This window comes from Peromyscus californicus, unplaced genomic scaffold, assembly GCF_007827085.1.
Source record: "Peromyscus californicus insignis strain IS unplaced genomic scaffold, ASM782708v3 Scaffold_16__1_contigs__length_79575227, whole genome shotgun sequence".
Lineage (NCBI taxonomy): Eukaryota > Metazoa > Chordata > Mammalia > Rodentia > Cricetidae > Peromyscus > Peromyscus californicus.
The window spans coordinates 49,854,269-49,871,885 of NW_026294458.1; the positions used below are offsets into that span (position 1 = coordinate 49,854,269).

Sequence of the window (17,617 nt, forward strand, 5' to 3'; positions counted from 1 at the left end):
GTTCCTAGAAGCAAAAGAACACTTATTTTTATTTTTAATCCTTCCCTATGACTAAACGTGGTCTTTCTTAGCAACATTGTAACAGGTGGCAGATAATTTAAATATTTAAGTGAAATTGCTGCCTCAGAACTATCCCAATGTTGAACAATGATGGTCTTATACTTATACATCAGACCTCTAAAGTATACAGTGAATAATGAGTGGCCAGTACTATCTGAGGAAGGTCTGACAACTTTATCTTCTATCTATTCAGGCAGCTGCAGGTTTTGATGATTCACCCTCAAAAGTACAAAAGATCCAGAATAAATTCTCAACCCTATTGAAATTTTCTAGATTTTAAATTTTGGTTGTTTTTAGTGGCAGAATCCATTCTTGGCATTGTTGAAGGAAACATATCCATTGGAAAGGGGGAAGAAAGACTAAAAAGGAAACAAACTCACCTTTTCCTCATATATCACATTGTTATCACAGATCTTCATTATTTAAAATCTAACAAGGTTGACCTTCAGTCTTGAAAGTAATGCTGTATTTTAAGTGTGAACATGCATGAGTATACACGACTAAGTAACCAAGGAATATTTCCCTTCTCAATGATTACTTCACTTATTTTGGCATAATTTAACTCATGCCTAATTAAGGAGTATATTTACTTGCATAATACTGAAGCAGAATACCTTTTCCAAGAGGAAAGTAATTTTGTCTCTTTAAGGAAACCCACCATACACATTATGAGAAGCTTGTGGGCTCACTTCTTAGATAAAAATCAATATGCACGATATATCAAGTGTTTGTTCTTTTGCAAATGGAATTCAAGCAAAATTGCGTTCCTGGCTGTTATCTAATAGGCTTTCGTGATGTGCTGAAAATAACATTAGGTGCTTAGATCTTGCTATTTTTAGGCACTCATTTGATGACTATTCTTCCTATGTCAGAAAATCAACATTGTATAATACGGATTCATAAAAACATATGCCACTTATTGGCACCAGTTTATCTGAACAGAGATTAAAAAGTTAATCCCTGTATTCAAAACAAAACAAAATAAGCAAACAAAAGAAAGTCAGAAATCTGTTGTGTGTAGTGTAGGCAACACTAGTGAGATGGACTGGGAGAATAACCTCTTACTCAGAGCACTTCTCTGAACACCAGTGATCAGGATTAGCACGTGAAGCCTGAGACTCTTACTTTACCTCTGCTATTCATCTTCATTAAATTGCCCCACAAGTCTGATAGTTTACAAAAAAAAAAAAAAAAAAAAAATCAAATGTTCACCGGCAGTTAATGAAAACTCACATAATCCTACTCGGAGTGATTTATGAATCTTTAAACAATATCTGTTTTCTCTTCTGGTTTGCCATGGGATGGTGTGATTGCATGGTCTTTGGATTCTTTCAGATTTTAAAGGGTTAAAGCGTTGTTCATGACTACCATAAATTAGAAAACTACTTCCCATTTCTCTCTGCTGCCACAGGACTGCTTTCCTGTATTTGCCTGCTGCTGCTGCTGAGCACAGAAAGCCTAAGATGTCATTTGCATCGTAGCACAGCAGGGGGCCTCAGCACCTCCAGCTCCAGGGTATCCCACTACCTCTACCTCTTTCCTTGAGGAGTTTAGGGAACATGCCTTTGTTGCTTCTTCTTCTCCCCACTACCTCTACCTCTTTCCTTGAGGAGTTTAGGGAACATGCCTTTGTTGCTTCTTCTTCTCCCTACTACCTCTACCTCTATACTTGAGGAGTTTAGGGAACATGCCTTTGTTGCTTCTTCTCCCCACTACCTCTACCTCTATACTTGAGGAGTTTAGGGAACATGCCTTTGTTGCTTCTTCAAGAACTACACTCCGAAATTCTTGACATTTTTAAAATAAAATGTTGACAACGTATTTGTCCTTTTAAATATTTTAGGTTAAACGAGTAAATTTAATCATGCCTCTCTCTCTCTCTCTCTCTCTCTCTCTCTCTCTCTCTCTCTCTTTCATAGAATGAATTTTTGATGTCGTCTGACATAAATTTTCTGGGATTTTTAATCTTGGAAAAGAAAAATAAATAGTTAGAGAAGGATGTTGAGAATGATTGGTCAGATGGAATTCATAGAAAGGTATATGCATTTATCTATAGTTACTTACATTTATTTTTTTTCTAAGACGTAATTGAGAAACAGATATAGGCCTACAAAAATATCAAAATTTTCACATACATGTTACAAAGTCTGAGTGCTGCTGTATCCTGAAGCAAAGACTGACATTGCCAGTGCAATGGAGAAACACATATTGTTCAATGTCAATTGATTAGCTGTAGATTCACTAAACTAAGGATGGACATTGCACAGACGTATAGGTTGTGTTTCCCTCATTGGGGATTATATACATATAAACCACAATTTCCTAGAGCTATAAATAGAGTAAATTAGAAAGACAGCTACTACTTTGGCAAAAGTCTTCTATTTCAGCTTGGACATTTTGCTGCTTAGGTTCATGATTGCTTTCCCCTGTTTATTCAACTGCCCCAGTCACCAGTGCAGAAACATTCATTGACTTAGCCAAGGTGTTTAATGGAATGAAATGTCTTGAGGTAGGAACTTTCTCAATAAAGATTTCAGGACACATATCAGAATTAAAACACAACAAAACATTACGGTGGCAATCCATGTTACCCTATTTCTTTATCCTCAGGTTCTTCAGGTAGGTGACTCAGCTTTTCTCAGTCAAAATGTATTCCACTGGCTGCCTATCTTAAAGGGAAAAGTGATGTCAAGCAATGTTTATTCCAGGACACTTTTAAATACACATTTGGGATGTCATCCAACAATTTTTCACTTATATTTTACTGTTTAAGTAATTTAAGTATTTTTTTTCTTTAAGAAAAATGATACAACCTCACTATTTCAATGCAAGGCCAACAGTTTTATAATTTTAGATTCACTGGTGGAGGACACGGGGACCAGTCATATTGGCTGCTGCTTAGGTATATTACACTCCTGTATTCTTATAGTTACAGAAACAGGCAAAAGGCAATGGACACAGTCTTGGGTATATTGAGACAAAAGCAGCCAAAGAACTCGGAATCCTTTGCTGGGAGATTTTTCTTAGTTACTACTTATTTGGAAACAGGCTTCTTCAACCTGTCAGACTTTGGACCCACCTATAGATGCTGCCTTCAAAGGATCTGTTATCAACAAAGGGAGGAATAAGTACACTCTACTCCAACTTCAATGACCACAAGAAATGGTCTTGAGGACTCATGTTATTTGAGTACATGTAAAAGAGTAAGAGATTTGGGAAGCATTAGTGTGGTGGTAAATGCATTTAACATATAATGCATTTTTCGTAAAATGTCTGGTGAAGTTCATGACACTAACATGTACAAAATGGCAAGTAATATGTATATTCACCTGAGTGTTAATCTGAAGGCATTTATTAGTAAAGATGGCAAATTATTAATTAGAATACCTCATAGCAGAAATTATTAAAGCACTTGTATTTGTGTGGCATTTTTTCTTCTGTAAGACTAATTGCTAAATAAAATAATATTCGGCAAAATCAGGTGTCTCTGTACATATCTATTCTCTGTTACATTTTTCTTTCTTTTTTTTTTTGTTCCAGGCTTGTTTTCTATGTGAACTGGACCCTCTTCATCTCAGCAGTGGCCCCTCAGGCATGCAAAACAATGTGGTTTTAGATAAGGCAAACTGAACAGCTTCTTCTTCCTGGGCAAATGAGGTCTTAGTTACAGGTGGTCAGCTGTGTCCTTCTCATTCTACAACATACTGTGCTTCCCATCCTCTTGATTTTTTCTTTTTCCTTGTTATGGGATAATAAGAAAACATGGCTTTAATCTTAAAGCTGAATCTCACTTTTTTTAACTTTTGTATTTCTCAAGTTATATTTTGGTCAGAAACAAATACTGAGAGATCATATTTAATTTTTATCTATTAGCTTTTTTAAGATCCATTGCGTAGAAACTCTTAAATGATATTGAAGAGACCTAGGAAAGCAACTCCTTGCAACTACCTTAGCTTAATTTTAACATTGGTTTGTTTCTGTTCATTGGCTTATTCTTCCTTGTATTAAAAAAATGAAAACTTAATTTAGTTTTCAAAAAGTATAAAAAATGTGACAATATAAAATACAGAAAGTTAAAACACTGAAACACAGAGAAGATATGTTAAAAAGAGTCTCTTCTTATGTCATGCATACTGCAAAAAAATAGGGATAATATTTTAAAGGATACATAAATTGATCAGCAGTAAGTGACAGAATGTCACCACACTGCTACTAAAGCTAGCTAAAAAGAAGCGACTGACTGACTAACTGTAGGATTTGCCTAGTCATAACTACCAGCAGACAGGGCAGACTGCCCTTAACCAAAATCAGCTATTCACTAGATCCCCACATATCCTTTCTTCCCTATGCATGGAAAGACCTGTGAAGTATTTAATCTGTGTTCAGGAAATAAAGCCTACCATTCCTCTGTCTAACCAAGACCTAATCAAACAGTAGGCTGGTGGGAAAAACATAAATCAGAACCTGAAAGCAATGTTTATAGCCAAGAGGAAGAAAAGGCAGGCGTGAGCAATTTGTTTGAGGAAGAACTGACAACATCAACAGAGTATGATATGTCTGGAGGAGCCAGTGTTTGATAAATGTGAGGCAGCCATAGACAAGGGAAGACAATTCAAGGGTGCTTGCGCTCCCCCACACCCCCTTTATCCTCTTTCTAATCCTCTTTAATATGGACTAAGATGTTCCTGAGTATACAGACATCATGGAACTGGTGCTCATTCTCTGGCTGCTGTAGAGGATGCTTTTTATTTATTTATTTACTTGGACCTGAGGCTGGTGCTGCTGCTGGCTGCAGTAGTGCGTTTTTCCTGCCATACTCACACCCCTTCCCCGCCCTGGCCCTGTCTCCCCTAGTCTGTTGGGAAAAGCAGCTGTGTCTTAGTCATTGGTTTACATGCTCAATAAGAAAGACCCGTGCCTGTGATGGAATCTCTCATTTCTGGGTTAAGAAAGAGTAAACCCTTCCCCTGGAGCTAGTTTCTCTCTCTCTCTCTCTCTCTCTCTCTCTCTCTCTCTCTCTCTCTCTCTCTCTCTCTCTCTCTCTCTCTCTCTCTCTCACACACACACACACACACACACACACACACGCACGCACACACACGAGAGAGAGAGAGAGAGAGAGAGAGAGAGAGAGAGAGAGAGAGAGAGAGAGAGAGAGAGAGAGAGAGAGGAGAGAGCACAAGCAGGCAGTTATTTTCAGTGCACTGAATAGACAATTCACAGGGAAATGTTGTAGAAGCTAGAGGCGACCCCCAAGTGCAGTGCATGGTCCACATGCTCTATAATAAATAATCTCTTCCCACCAGCCCAGCCGCGTGTGCAATGACCAGCCAGTGCCACCACACTGAGACTGGCAGAGAAAATACATTCAGCCGTGCCGGGATTTTCATCACAATCACCAAATTAACTGATTTCCCCACATCTCTCTTCCCCTAACTGGTGCATGCCGGTGCTGGCGTGTCGCGCGCTGTGAGCGCGCACCCGTGCACACTCACACACACACACACACACACACACACACACACACACACACACACACTCACACAGAGAGGCACGCACAGAAGGAGGGAGGAGGGAGAAAACAGCTGAGAGATCCAAGTTACTGAGAGGTGAACTAGGGACTCTGAGAGGATGTTTTCTCGGCAGGATTAGAAATCCAAGTAACGCGTCAGCCACCTGGGTTACTTGTAAGAGGGTGGGGGTGTGAGCGTTGGGAAATGGAACCAGGAGGTGTGAGCAGGGAAAAATGCACTATCTGCTTTCTTGGCAACTCTGGCACATGGCATTTTAAATTTATATCTCATGTAAAATACATAAAATCCCCTCCATATATTCCAGGAAACATCTGCACAAGGTTAGTTAATTGATTCAGTAATTTTCTGCCCATCACTTCATTCACATCCACAAGTAAGCAAAAATAAAATAGTGCCCCAATCTGTACCCCCCAGAAGACGGTAGGAAAGAAGCTGCATTCCAAGAACTTGCTGAAAGATGGTTCATTGACCTCATTTAAATCTTGGGAAAAAAAAAAAAAAACGTTTGGGTTTTGATCACCGGCGGGTCTACGTGTGTCTTACTTTCACATTCTTTTTACCCAGAGATAAATAAATTTGAACAACTTATCTTCCTCACAAATATCCGATGGAGGCCAGAAGGGTTGGGAGTGGACACAGATTTATCAAGAAAAGAGTCACCCAGCTTTAAAAGAATTCCATCGACCATCGTCTCGCGTCTATCCTTCCCATATCTCTCATTCAAGCCGCATCCCTGTACTACTCTTCAAAGCAACAATCTTCTGCCTTTCAGTTACCGCACATGCACGCCGCCTCTGCCTCCTCCACCACCCCAAAGTGCTTTCTCTCATACACTCTAACTCACGCATTGTCATTAATTTCAAAATTAGCAACGCCTTCCCTTCATACATCCCATCCCTCCATCGTCCAAAAGAGAAGGTCTGGGGCGAAACGAACCCGCTTTCCCTAGCCGCCTGGCATCCAGACCAGTGATTTGCATAATAACTGTTTTGTGTGGTTTCCCTCCACTGCAGTCGCAGGGGTTTTTACATTTCACGTGAAAGGATGATATTAATTACGCAAAGAAGCGGCAGACAGAGGATAGACAGGTAGAGATTCTGAGCGAAAATCCAAGGCAGTGAAGTAACATCCAGCGAGCATACATTTCTTTGCTTAAAAAAAAAATGCAAACCACACAGACTGGATAATAAAAAGTCAATGTGTTGATAAAGTGGATTTATGTCTTTTAAAATGTCCCTTCGCTCCCTTTTTAATTTCTTGTTTCATTCATATTCTCTCTCTCTCTCTCTCTCTCTCTCTCTCTCTCTCTCTCTCTCTCTCTCTCTCTCTCTCTCTCTCTCTCTCTCCTTTTTTCGCTCGCTCTCCTCTCTCTAGCCCAGACAGAGTCTCCCTTCTCTTCTTAGGTGAATGACACGTCTCACAGCCCCCCACCCCCCCACCCCCCGGGATGTTATTGCAATGCACACGGTGCCGCCGCTGCTGCTGTTCTGGCGGTCGCGGTAGCTCACTCCCAGGCTCTCACACACTTTTTAAAGACACATGGATGAGATGCTGGTGGGAAGAAGGGAAAAGGAGGAAGGCGACCCTAAAAGGGGAAGAGGTTAAAGAGATGACAAGAGGTGGAGAGCATCGCTTAAGAGCGTGATGTGGGAGGTGGCTGGCGAGGGTGGGTGGGAGAATGGAATGTTGAGACAGGCACAAGTTGCCAGCCACCCGGAGTGGGAGGGGGATGCTGGCAGGGATTGAGCGGGGTGGGATGAAGGCAGTTCAGGTGAATGAAAAGGCGAAAGGTGCCGCGTAAGGAGCTGCCTGCTGCCAGAGCTGGGCTGAGCCAGCGCTGGAGAACCAACCGGCTGGTGCAAACTGCCACTGCCCCCTGCAGCACCCGGGCGGAGGGGGAGGGAGTGGAAAGCGCCGGGCACTGGGGGATTGCCAGGGGAGAGTGGAAATACGGGGTGGAATGGGGAGGATGGGGAATGGGCGTGAAGTGATGCTCCCCACAGCGGGGCGGGGATTACCTTGTAACAGGAGCCCGCAGACACTGTAGAAGCGGAGAACCGCGCTGCGTTTCCAAATCATGGTCCCTTCTCTAAGGGTCTGGGGAAGGATCGAAGGGGGCAAGGAGATGCTGCTTGAGCGAAGCACACAGTGCAAAGGCTCAGCTGTGGTCGTCCTCCCGGCTCCCGCCGGACCCACGATCCCGCAGCTGCGGTGTTCGAACCCGCGCGGAAGCTGGTTGCCGGCAGCTGAAGCGGCAGTGGCAGAGCACCCGCAGAACAGGGGTTCGGTGGGCTAAGTAGTTTCTTCTTCTCCTTCTGCTGCTGGTGGTGCAGTCCCCGACACTCGATCCGCCGGCCACCGGCTTTGGAGCTTGCCTTCTTCCTCTCGGAGCTCGCGGCAAGTCCCAGAGCCCGCCGGGAGGCTGCCCAAGCAGGTGATGCAGAGACGCCTGGGTGTCGAGGAAGGTGCAGGCGAGGGCTGCAAGGAGTGGGTAGGTCACGGGAGGGAGGGTGGGGTGGGGGACAGGGGCAGCAAGCCGGCAGCACCGCCGCTCGCGCACCGGTGTCAAGAGTCCTGCTAGAAGAGGCGGCAGCAGTGGTAGTAGCAGCGCTCGGTAGCGGGTGGCAGCGGCGGCGGCGGCGGCGGCGGCTCCCGGATGCTCCGGCTGCAGCAGCAGCAGTGGCGGCGGCGGCGGCGGCGGCGACGACGGCGGCGGCGGCGGCGGCGGCAGCAGCAGCTCTAGCGAGCACCAGACACAAGGGCAAGCTCAGCGCGGCGGAGGCCCCGCCCCTACCCTGGCCAGGGATAGGCCCCGCCCCCCGGCCAATAGGAACACACCCACCCACCGGATCTGACCAATGACAGCGAGGGGTGGGTGGAGACAAGCGCCGGGAAAAACAAACAGGCTTCTCAAGGACCCTTCGGGCAGGAAGCTCTGAAGCCCCCTTTCACGCACTCAGGGCTGGTCTCACCTTCCTCGAGGTGTCCACGTGCTAACTGGCTGGGAAGACAGCCCTGTCCTGGACCGGGTGCTGAGCCCCGGAGAAGGGTTCAGCCAATCGCTACCGCGAGGGGGCGGGGTTAGCCGTATTCTTCAATCTCCCCCCCCCCCCGCCCCCCTCCGCCCCATCCCACCCCACACCCCCAGGTTCTGGAATCCGTAGTGCCTGGGCTTGGTCCTGGGTGCGAAGTTCTTCTGCGCATTTGGACTCCTTGAGCAGATGGTGGCTGCACCTGCCCACTCACCAGCTGCAGTAGCAAATCGCTAAGGCTCCCAGCCGCAAAGGGAGAGATTGCAGAGGGCGTAGGAGAGGCTAAGTATAGGGCGCTGAACACCTACCTGCCTTCAAGAACTTGTGGAAGAGAAGGCTTGGGAGTGAAGGAAAATCACTCTGTTGTTGTTTTTCTTCGGGGATTTCACGTATTCCACGTCTACTTCTCCGCACAGCTCCTTGAGCGACTGTATAGGGACTGAGGGTTCAAATCCCACAGCCGTCACTTTTTGCGTAATAGTTCATGGTGGTTTACTTAAATGTGTATTTCTGAAGGCTTCTCGATTGCAAAACAGAGATAATAGCAATGTTTATCTTACCGTTGTAAGGATAAAATGAAAAGGCAAGCATGTAAGTGAGGGTCACACAGTGTGTCCCTGCCTGGTAAGGCTAGTCGAGCAGTGAAGAGATTTTCCAATTGAAAAGTAACAGGAAATCTTAGCAAACATCTTTTAAAATTCCAACAATATCCATAAGAAGAGAAAGAAGAGGAAATGTATTTCATTCCAGGATGTGATATAAAGTGAGAACCACTAGCCGGGCGGTGGTGGCGCACGCCTTTAATCCCAGCACTCGGGAGGCAGAGCCAGGCGGATCTCTGTGAGTTCGAGGCCAGCCTGGGCTACCAAGTGAGTCCCAGGAAAGGCGCAAACCTACACAGAGAAACCCTGTCTCGAAAAACCAAAAAAAAAAAAAAAAAAAAAAAGTGAGAACCACTTCTACAAGCCAACACCCTGTCATTTGCCCTTTACAAGACCAGTGCTAAATTAGCAAGAGACATTAATCACAAGTTTTGTTTTCTAAGTGAGCTAAATTCCTAAGTTTTTCCCTAAGACCACTTTTTTTTTTCCTTAATGGGAGACCTTGACTATGACCACTTTTTAACTGGGCCAAATTAGCAGATGATGGAGGAGTTTGGGAGTGAGTGTTGAATCTGTCACAAGGTAAGCAGGTCTGCTTTATTTGAGATCCCACACAATAGAAGCTTGCAACCAAAAAGACAGAGTCAAAGATGAGAGGCAGGATCGATATGGATGCCCTTCACTCTTTCTCAAGACGGCTACTTTCCCGCAACCTTGTATAACCCAACCGTTGCCTTTTAACTAATGACCCATTCATATCGCAGCCCACCCTTCTCCGCAGGTGCTCGAAATTAAGGCGTGACAAGTCCCTAAAAAAAAAAAAAAAAAAAAAAAAAAAAAAACAAAAAAAAAAAAAAAAACTGCAAGTAGGTTGTGAAAGAAAGGGGATGTGAGAATAATGTTATTATTGTTAAAGGTAGTTAGTTGCCCATCATGAGTTTTAGCTCTTAGGGAAGTCAGAAACATGGAGAGTGCTATCGCTTAAACTGTTAGGAGCTACAAAAGGTGAAGTACTAATATCATAACCCTTGCTTTGGGTTTGTGTCAGAAAGACTATAATAAATGGGAATATCAAAAAACGATGGCTTACTATGGTAGTCAAGGTTACTACTAGGTTCCAGTTTACACCCTGCTTCTGACTGTATTACCCTGTGACCTTCTGTCCCCTTAAGCGTCCAAAGAAGTGGGCTTTGATCATTTCTAAGGTTACAATAAGCTGAGAGAAATAGAGAGAGAGAGAGAGAGAGAGAGAGAGAGAGAGAGAGAGAGAGAACCATTAAAATGGTTATATTCAAGAAAAGATCCCAAGTGAGCAGGAATATTCCAGCACTGGTGACTGATAATAAGGAACAGATCATGTTTTGACTCTTGTTGGAAACATAATAGCAAGAGCTCTATACAGAAGAAAGTATATATAGTATGGCTGTTTAATATGGCAGGTATACCTACAGCACAGGTATTTAATATGGTAGGAATACCTATAGCACAGGTGTTAATATGGTAGGTATACCTACAGCATGGGTGTTTAATGTGGTAGGTATACCTATAGCACAAGTGTTTAATATGATAAGTATACCTACAGCACAGGTGTTTAATGTGGTAGGTATACCTACAGCACAGGTATTTAATATGGTAGGTATACCTACAGCACAGGTGTTAATATGGTAGGTATACCTACAGCACAGGTGTTAATATGGTAGGTATACCTACAACACAGCTATTTAATATGGTAAGTATACCTACACCACAGGTGTTTAATATGGTAAGTATACCTACAACACAGCTATTTAATATGGTAAGTATACATATAGCATGGGTGTTTAATATGGTAGGTATACCTACAGCATAGGTGTTTAATATGGTAAGTATACCTATAGCACAAGTGTTTAATATGATAGGTATACCTGTAGCACAGGTGTTTAATGTAGTAAGTATACCTATAGCATGGGTGTTGAACATGTTAGGTATACTTACAGCATGCATGTTTACTATGGTAAGTATACCTACAGCACAGTTGTTTGATACATGATGCTGGGAACTAGGAACTGCAGAAACTCAGAAGGCAAACAACACTTACTGAACACATATCTTCATGGACCGTTTTCAGTATAAGCTGGTGAAGCATTTAACATTGGCATTATGTTGCCAGATACTCCAAGGAGAATTCCACCATTCTGTGAAATGGAAGACACTGGTCCTCCAGGGACTTAGGGTATAACGTTATTTCAAGGAACTTCAAAGACACATTTCTTAAAATAATCCAAAAATATGACTCCTTGTAAAGTATAGAAGAAAACTGCCCAACTTAATTAGTTTTAAGAAGATATTAAAAGTTTGATTCATGGGTCAAAGACCACCTTAGCACCAACATCTGAAATACTCAAGTCTTAGCCTAAGAACATCCAAAATCATAAGCATGGGAAATTTGGTGAATAATGTCATTTTCATGTCCTGAAAACAGATATGGTCCATTTTCATAGATGCCGTTAATCAATTATTTTTTGAAAGTATCAAACATGGGCTATGTAGATGGCTTAGCAGTTAGGAGAACTTACTGATCTTCCAGAGTATCTGAGTTCCACTCCCAGGACCACATGACACATAGCAGCTAACAAATGTCTGTAAGTTCAAGTCTAGGAGATCTGTTACACTATTCCGGCATCTTTGGGAAAAAGACACACACAGTGCACAGGCAAACATACAGAGCAAACAACCATACACATAAAGTATTTTAAAAATGAAAATCTATCAAATATTCAGTGCTTACTTCAATACTTTAAAGGAAGCCCTCTCAAATATTACAGATTTGTAATATCATGAATAGATATTTTTTTTCTGGAATCCACCACAATTCTAGAATGCAATTAAATATCTTCAAATATATATGTCTTTTTTTGCTCGAGGCTGTTATTATCTACATACACCATCAGGGTGACAACAAATGTGCAAATTAGCTGACTTCTTGTGATTCATCAAATAAAGATTTAATTTCACAAATTGACAAAAGATGACATCTATCCATGTGTTCCTAGATTCAAAAATCTTAAATATGGAAATTACTTAGAAAAAAATTCTTTTTTTATACTGAAACTTCATATTTTCTTTCGTTTCATGGCAAAACTACTCCAAATTTTAATGCAATATTTTGAAAACAATACATAGAAATCAATTATTGAAAAGTGAGTCATTCAGTGACTTCCTGGTCTGTTTATTAAAAAAATGTTCTTAATTTCCTCCTGTGATGGGTTAATGACCCTGTTCATTTATATTGTCTCAAAATGACAAGCAAGTTCTCTCTTCTCTCAGTTGTAACATGGACATTACAATTCTCTTAACACAGTCATCACAGCAGAAGCCAAACTTACTCATGTAGTTTATAAATATTTCCACAGAAAGAATTAGGAATTATAGTGATTGTAATGTTTATGCTTTTATTTTCTTCTGGGAAGAAAGGAAATTGCTTACAAATTTAATTGTAAAAGTTATTAAAAACAAACCAGAAAGACTATTATGTAGCCTTTTGTCTCATTGCCCAAATTTCCTGAGAGTTGACATAGGTCAAAGTTTTGTTCCCCGTTTCAAATGTTGAATGTACGTGAAACATTTACGCATTTAAAATATACAATTATAGATTCCCAGGACACAAAATCTAAAAAATCCATGCTAAATTGACTCTCATAGCAAATTGACTCATAGTAAATTGACCTAGAAAGAGAAATTTCATGGCCTGGTGAAAATGTAGACCACTGTGGAAGAAAATTAGATCACTGAGTATGGGAAGCATTGCCTGTTATTCTCCTTGCTCTCTGGCATGTCACACATGATGTTAGCCACCAGTGTTGCAAAGCAGTAAAGAATTTATGTCTACAATACATGATCATAGTAAACAGAGTAGAGTGTGTGATATTAATACAGAGTACATAGGAGGTGTATGAAAGATGATAGCTTTATTAATTTCCTGTAAATGTAAATTTGAAGGAGAATGCAGAATGGTGTTAAAGGCATAGCCAAAACCAAATATATATATATATATATATATATATATATATATATATATATATATATCCCACCCCAAGTGGCTTATCACTAAAGTTTTAAATTATATGGAAAATTGTGTATAAAAGAGAAGAAATTCAGTTATTCAGCTACTTATAATCTCATGATGGGCCATTCCTACTTTTTACATAAAAACATTAAGTAGCAACATTTTTACAGTCTCTACCTCTAACTTATGCAATCAAAATAGAGTGAAAGAAATCTTCATGTTCTCCTTCAGTATAAGATCTATCTCTATAATTTTTTTAATGTAAACGATTTAGGTATGCATCCATCTATACTTTTATAAATTCATCAAGATGAGCAAATAGCCAAACTAGTGGAAACACATGAACTATGAACCAATAGCTGAGGAGACCCCATGGAACTGGATCAGGCCCTCTGGATAAGTGAGACAGTTGATAAGCTTGAAATATTTAGGAGGCCCCCAGGCAGTAGGACTGGGACCTGTCCTTAGTGCATGAGCTGGCTTTTTGGAACCTAGAGCCTATGCTGAGACACTTTGCTCAGCCTGGGTGAAGGGAGGAGGGGACTGGACCTGCCTCAACTGAATCTACCAGGCTGAGCTGAATCCCCAGGGGAGTCCTTGCCTTGAAGGAGGTGGGAATGGGGGGTGGATTTGGGGGAGTGGGGGGGGAGCAGAAGGAGAGAGGACAGGGGAATCCGTGACTGATATGTAAAATTAAATTAATTATAAAATTAAAAAAAAAATGAACAATAATGTTTCCTAGATTTTCCCACAAACAAGAACACACTCAACCTAGTTTTATGGTAGTGTATAAACCTGGAATGTTAAAACATACACTGTGTGAAACAGAAATTTTTCAAATGACCACAGATAAATGGAAACATCCTGAAAATGACTCTCTCAACCCTTGAATTTAATTACATTGGAAATACCATTATTATTATTTTTTATAGAAATCTAATAAAATGAAAATAATTTCTCCACATCCACCCAAAACAGTTTCATAACTGGTATACAGTTGGAGAGGATAGTTTTCTTCACCAGAACTGCTACTGTTTGACTGGAGAGACGGCTCAGAGATTAGGACTGCACACTGCCCTTGCAGAAGATTTGAGTTCCATGTCCAGCACCCACATTGTGTAGTCCACCATATACGATCCAGCTGCAGATAGACACAATGTCTCTAACCGCCGAGAACCAATCACTCACATGCATGTACTCTCATACCTAACCACACACATGCACATAACTAAAATATAATAAATCTCAATAACGACGAAAGGACCATTATGGACACATTTCTATTTACCACAAAGTCTGTTCATCTGTGATGCTCTTGGTGAGGTGTTAACAGACAAACCTCTGCCTTGCTTCCCCTTTCCAGTGAATAAAGACAGACCAGGTGCCTGTTTGTATGTTGCTTCATGCTCTTTGTGAACCAGAGATTCTATTTTATAATTACATTGTTGGCCTTCGTATCCTGTTTTCTCTTCAGCTAAAATGTAAACTATATATACCTGAATATGAAGTGACTGGATATGAAGGTAAAATGTAAAATGAAACAGTAATTACTCAACAGTTACGATGAATGAATGAGTGTATCTACACAATATTTTCTTGGTTTAACTTGCATGAATGAAGATTTCCTTTTCTTCCCCTACCCCTCTCCGTGTGTGTATGTGGGGGAGGGGGGTATTAGTGTGGGTGTGGGTGTGGATGTGGATGTGTTTTCTGAAGATCTAATTCCTTAGCAAATAATTCTAAGTATTCTTGAGTGGAACTTCTCAAACTCATTCCACATATGCATATAGATATCTCTTTTCAAGACAAGTCTTTATGGTTTAATCAACATACAAATTTGGTATCAAATAATAAAATGAAGTGAGAGCTTGATGGTTATATGAGTCCCCATATCAGGAATCATTGACGATATAACTGGTTCTGGTGTTTTCCCCAGTAAATAGTTTTAAATAACAGATAAGAATAACCACAATCACTTTCTAAAAGTGTTTTAATACATTGGGTTGTATAATTAATTTATTTTTCAAGTATTTGAAAATTTCATAAATATGTTTTGACAATATTCATCCCCAAATCCTTCCAAGTCTAACCTTCATTCCCTACCTGCCCAAACTTTGTTCTCTTGTGTTTTCAATCTACCTAGTGGGTCTAAAATTTGTATCGTCCATACATTCTTGGACAAGTTTCCATCCACTGAGGCTTGGTCAACCTCACAGAGACAACACCCTTAAATGAAATGGGCTCTCCCACTTCTAAGAAATACTAATTGTTAATATCTCACCAGATAATGGTAGGACACTGGGTTCACCTTGCATCCATGCTGGGACTTTATCTTTCTTGTGCACGTTGTCAAGATAGCAGTGAGCAAATATGTGTAACTGCCTTGATGTGTCTGGAAAACACTCTTTCCTTGAAATCATTCACTGCCTCTGGCTTTGACCATCTTTCCACCTCTCCTTCCATGATGAATGAACTCTGAGCCTTTGAATGAGCTAGTGTCATCTAGATCCCCCATTTAGGGCTGGGCACTATGCAGTCATTGTTATATTTATACTTTTAAATGCCAGTCACCAAGTTAGGGAGAATCTTAATTCTCTTGTTTTAGGATTCTCTTTATATTTATATTAGTGTTCAATAGAACTCACATTAAAAAATATTATAAGGTTACTTCTGCGGAAAAAAACCAGCTGGAGCATTAATGGTGAAACCAACTAAATTCTTTATTTTTTCATCCTGTTTAATTAAATTAAAGGAGTTTCATTATGAGTTCATATAACTTAGACAGAAAAATTGTGAAAACCATTATTATTTTACTTGAGACTTTATAACTCCAAAATAACTTGGTATCTTACAATTCTATTTTTCCAGACAAGCTGAAACACAAGGCATCATCAAATAAGAGACTGGGAAAAAGGAATAAAACATTTTGAATCAGAAACAAAAATTACTAAATGTACAGAGTATAATTGAAGGAAAGTATCTGTAAGTAATATCAAAATATGGTATTTAAATATAAGGCTTAAAAAATAAAGTTGTATTACCAACTAGGTAGTCACTAACAGTAAGTGACTACTTAAATTCAATTTAAGTTAGTTTAAGTTAAATTAATTAAAAACTCTGAATTTTCCTCATACTAATAAAATTCTAAATGCCCAGTTACCACTCTTGGCTAGTGATAACTAATATGACCACATACACATAAATGCAGAATATTTGCATTATCAATGAAAGTTCTCTAGGTATTTTATTAATCTCATTCTTGAGATAATTTATACAGTGATCCTCTCTCTCTCTCTCTCTCTCTCTCTCTCTCTCTCGGTTTTTTTCAGACAGAGTTTCTCTGTGAGACTTTGGAGCCTGTCCTGGAACTCGCTCTGTAGAATATTCTGACCTTGAACTCACAGAGATCTGCTTGGCGCTGCCTCTTGAGTGCTGGGATTAAAGGCATGTGCCACCACTGCCTGGCTCAGTGATTCTCTCTTATCCTGTCTTCTACATTCCATAGCTTCAATGTCCCAAAATCAACTACAGCTCAAAACTACTAAGTAGAAAAATATCAGAAATCAACTATTTGCATCTTTAAATAAAAATCAGTTACATTACATTATTGTAATTATTATTAAACATTATTCTTTATTTATTCCTTTAAATGTATTCTTTTTATAAATTAAACTTTTTCATTGGTATATATGGTAAATGGCATATAGATTTCTTATTGTAATGATTCCTACTTGGTGGACCACACTATATTCCTTTGACTGTACCAATATTAGCATGTATCTCCAAAGTGGACATATTGTACAAAATTGGATTGCATATAGAAGCTAAGGTGTTGCACGTGTTTCAATAATAGGGTGGTAACCCTTCAAAAACAATAGTTCCAGTTTCTGATGTTTCATTTCATTTGTCCATTTTCCTGGCCAAATGATTCTCATATATCATTTCTTCTACTCTGTTAGCAAGAGAATTTCTGGATGAGATCATACTTTGAAAACACAGACTCAGTGGACAGCTCCATCTCACGAGTGCCGGTGGGTATCCCTCTTGTTTTGCTGAGGGCTTGAACAGAACAAAAATGGGTTGGAAGGACAAAGCCTCCCATGCTTACCAAACTGTGTCATTAGACTCTGCCTCTCAGAGCTTGCTCCTGGTTCTTGGAACTCCAGACTCTCTCTCTTGGACCTGCACTGGAGCCTCCCTATTCCCAGCCATTGCTAGTTCCCAGGCTTTTTCCCCCATGAGAATTTATTACAGTTTATTTGATCATATTCATTCCTCTCCGACACCTCCTCCAGATTCATCCCTTTCCCTATCCACCTGACTTTGTGTCAAAAACAAAACCAA

The 17,617-nt window shown here is 40.7% G+C and overlaps 1 protein-coding gene and 1 long non-coding RNA gene across 2 annotated transcripts in view; one reads left to right on the forward strand and one right to left on the reverse strand.

Annotated features, from left to right (window-relative positions):
* The window catches only part of Cadm2 (cell adhesion molecule 2), a 974,322-nt gene extending 966,021 nt beyond the window's left edge, over positions 1-8,301 (reverse strand). Inside the window, exon 1 of the mRNA XM_052740982.1 lies at positions 7,613-8,301. Coding sequence (XP_052596942.1) covers positions 7,613-7,673 — 61 coding nt within the window. The 5' untranslated portion in view covers positions 7,674-8,301. The remainder of the gene's footprint in view (positions 1-7,612) is intronic.
* Positions 8,302-9,580: 1,279 nt separating this feature from the next.
* On the forward strand, positions 9,581-17,004 carry LOC128112158 (uncharacterized). The gene is made up of 3 exons (XR_008218862.1): positions 9,581-9,810; positions 16,142-16,255; positions 16,603-17,004. It is a non-coding gene; the product is annotated as an uncharacterized LOC128112158 (long non-coding RNA).
* Positions 17,005-17,617: the final 613 nt, after the last annotated feature.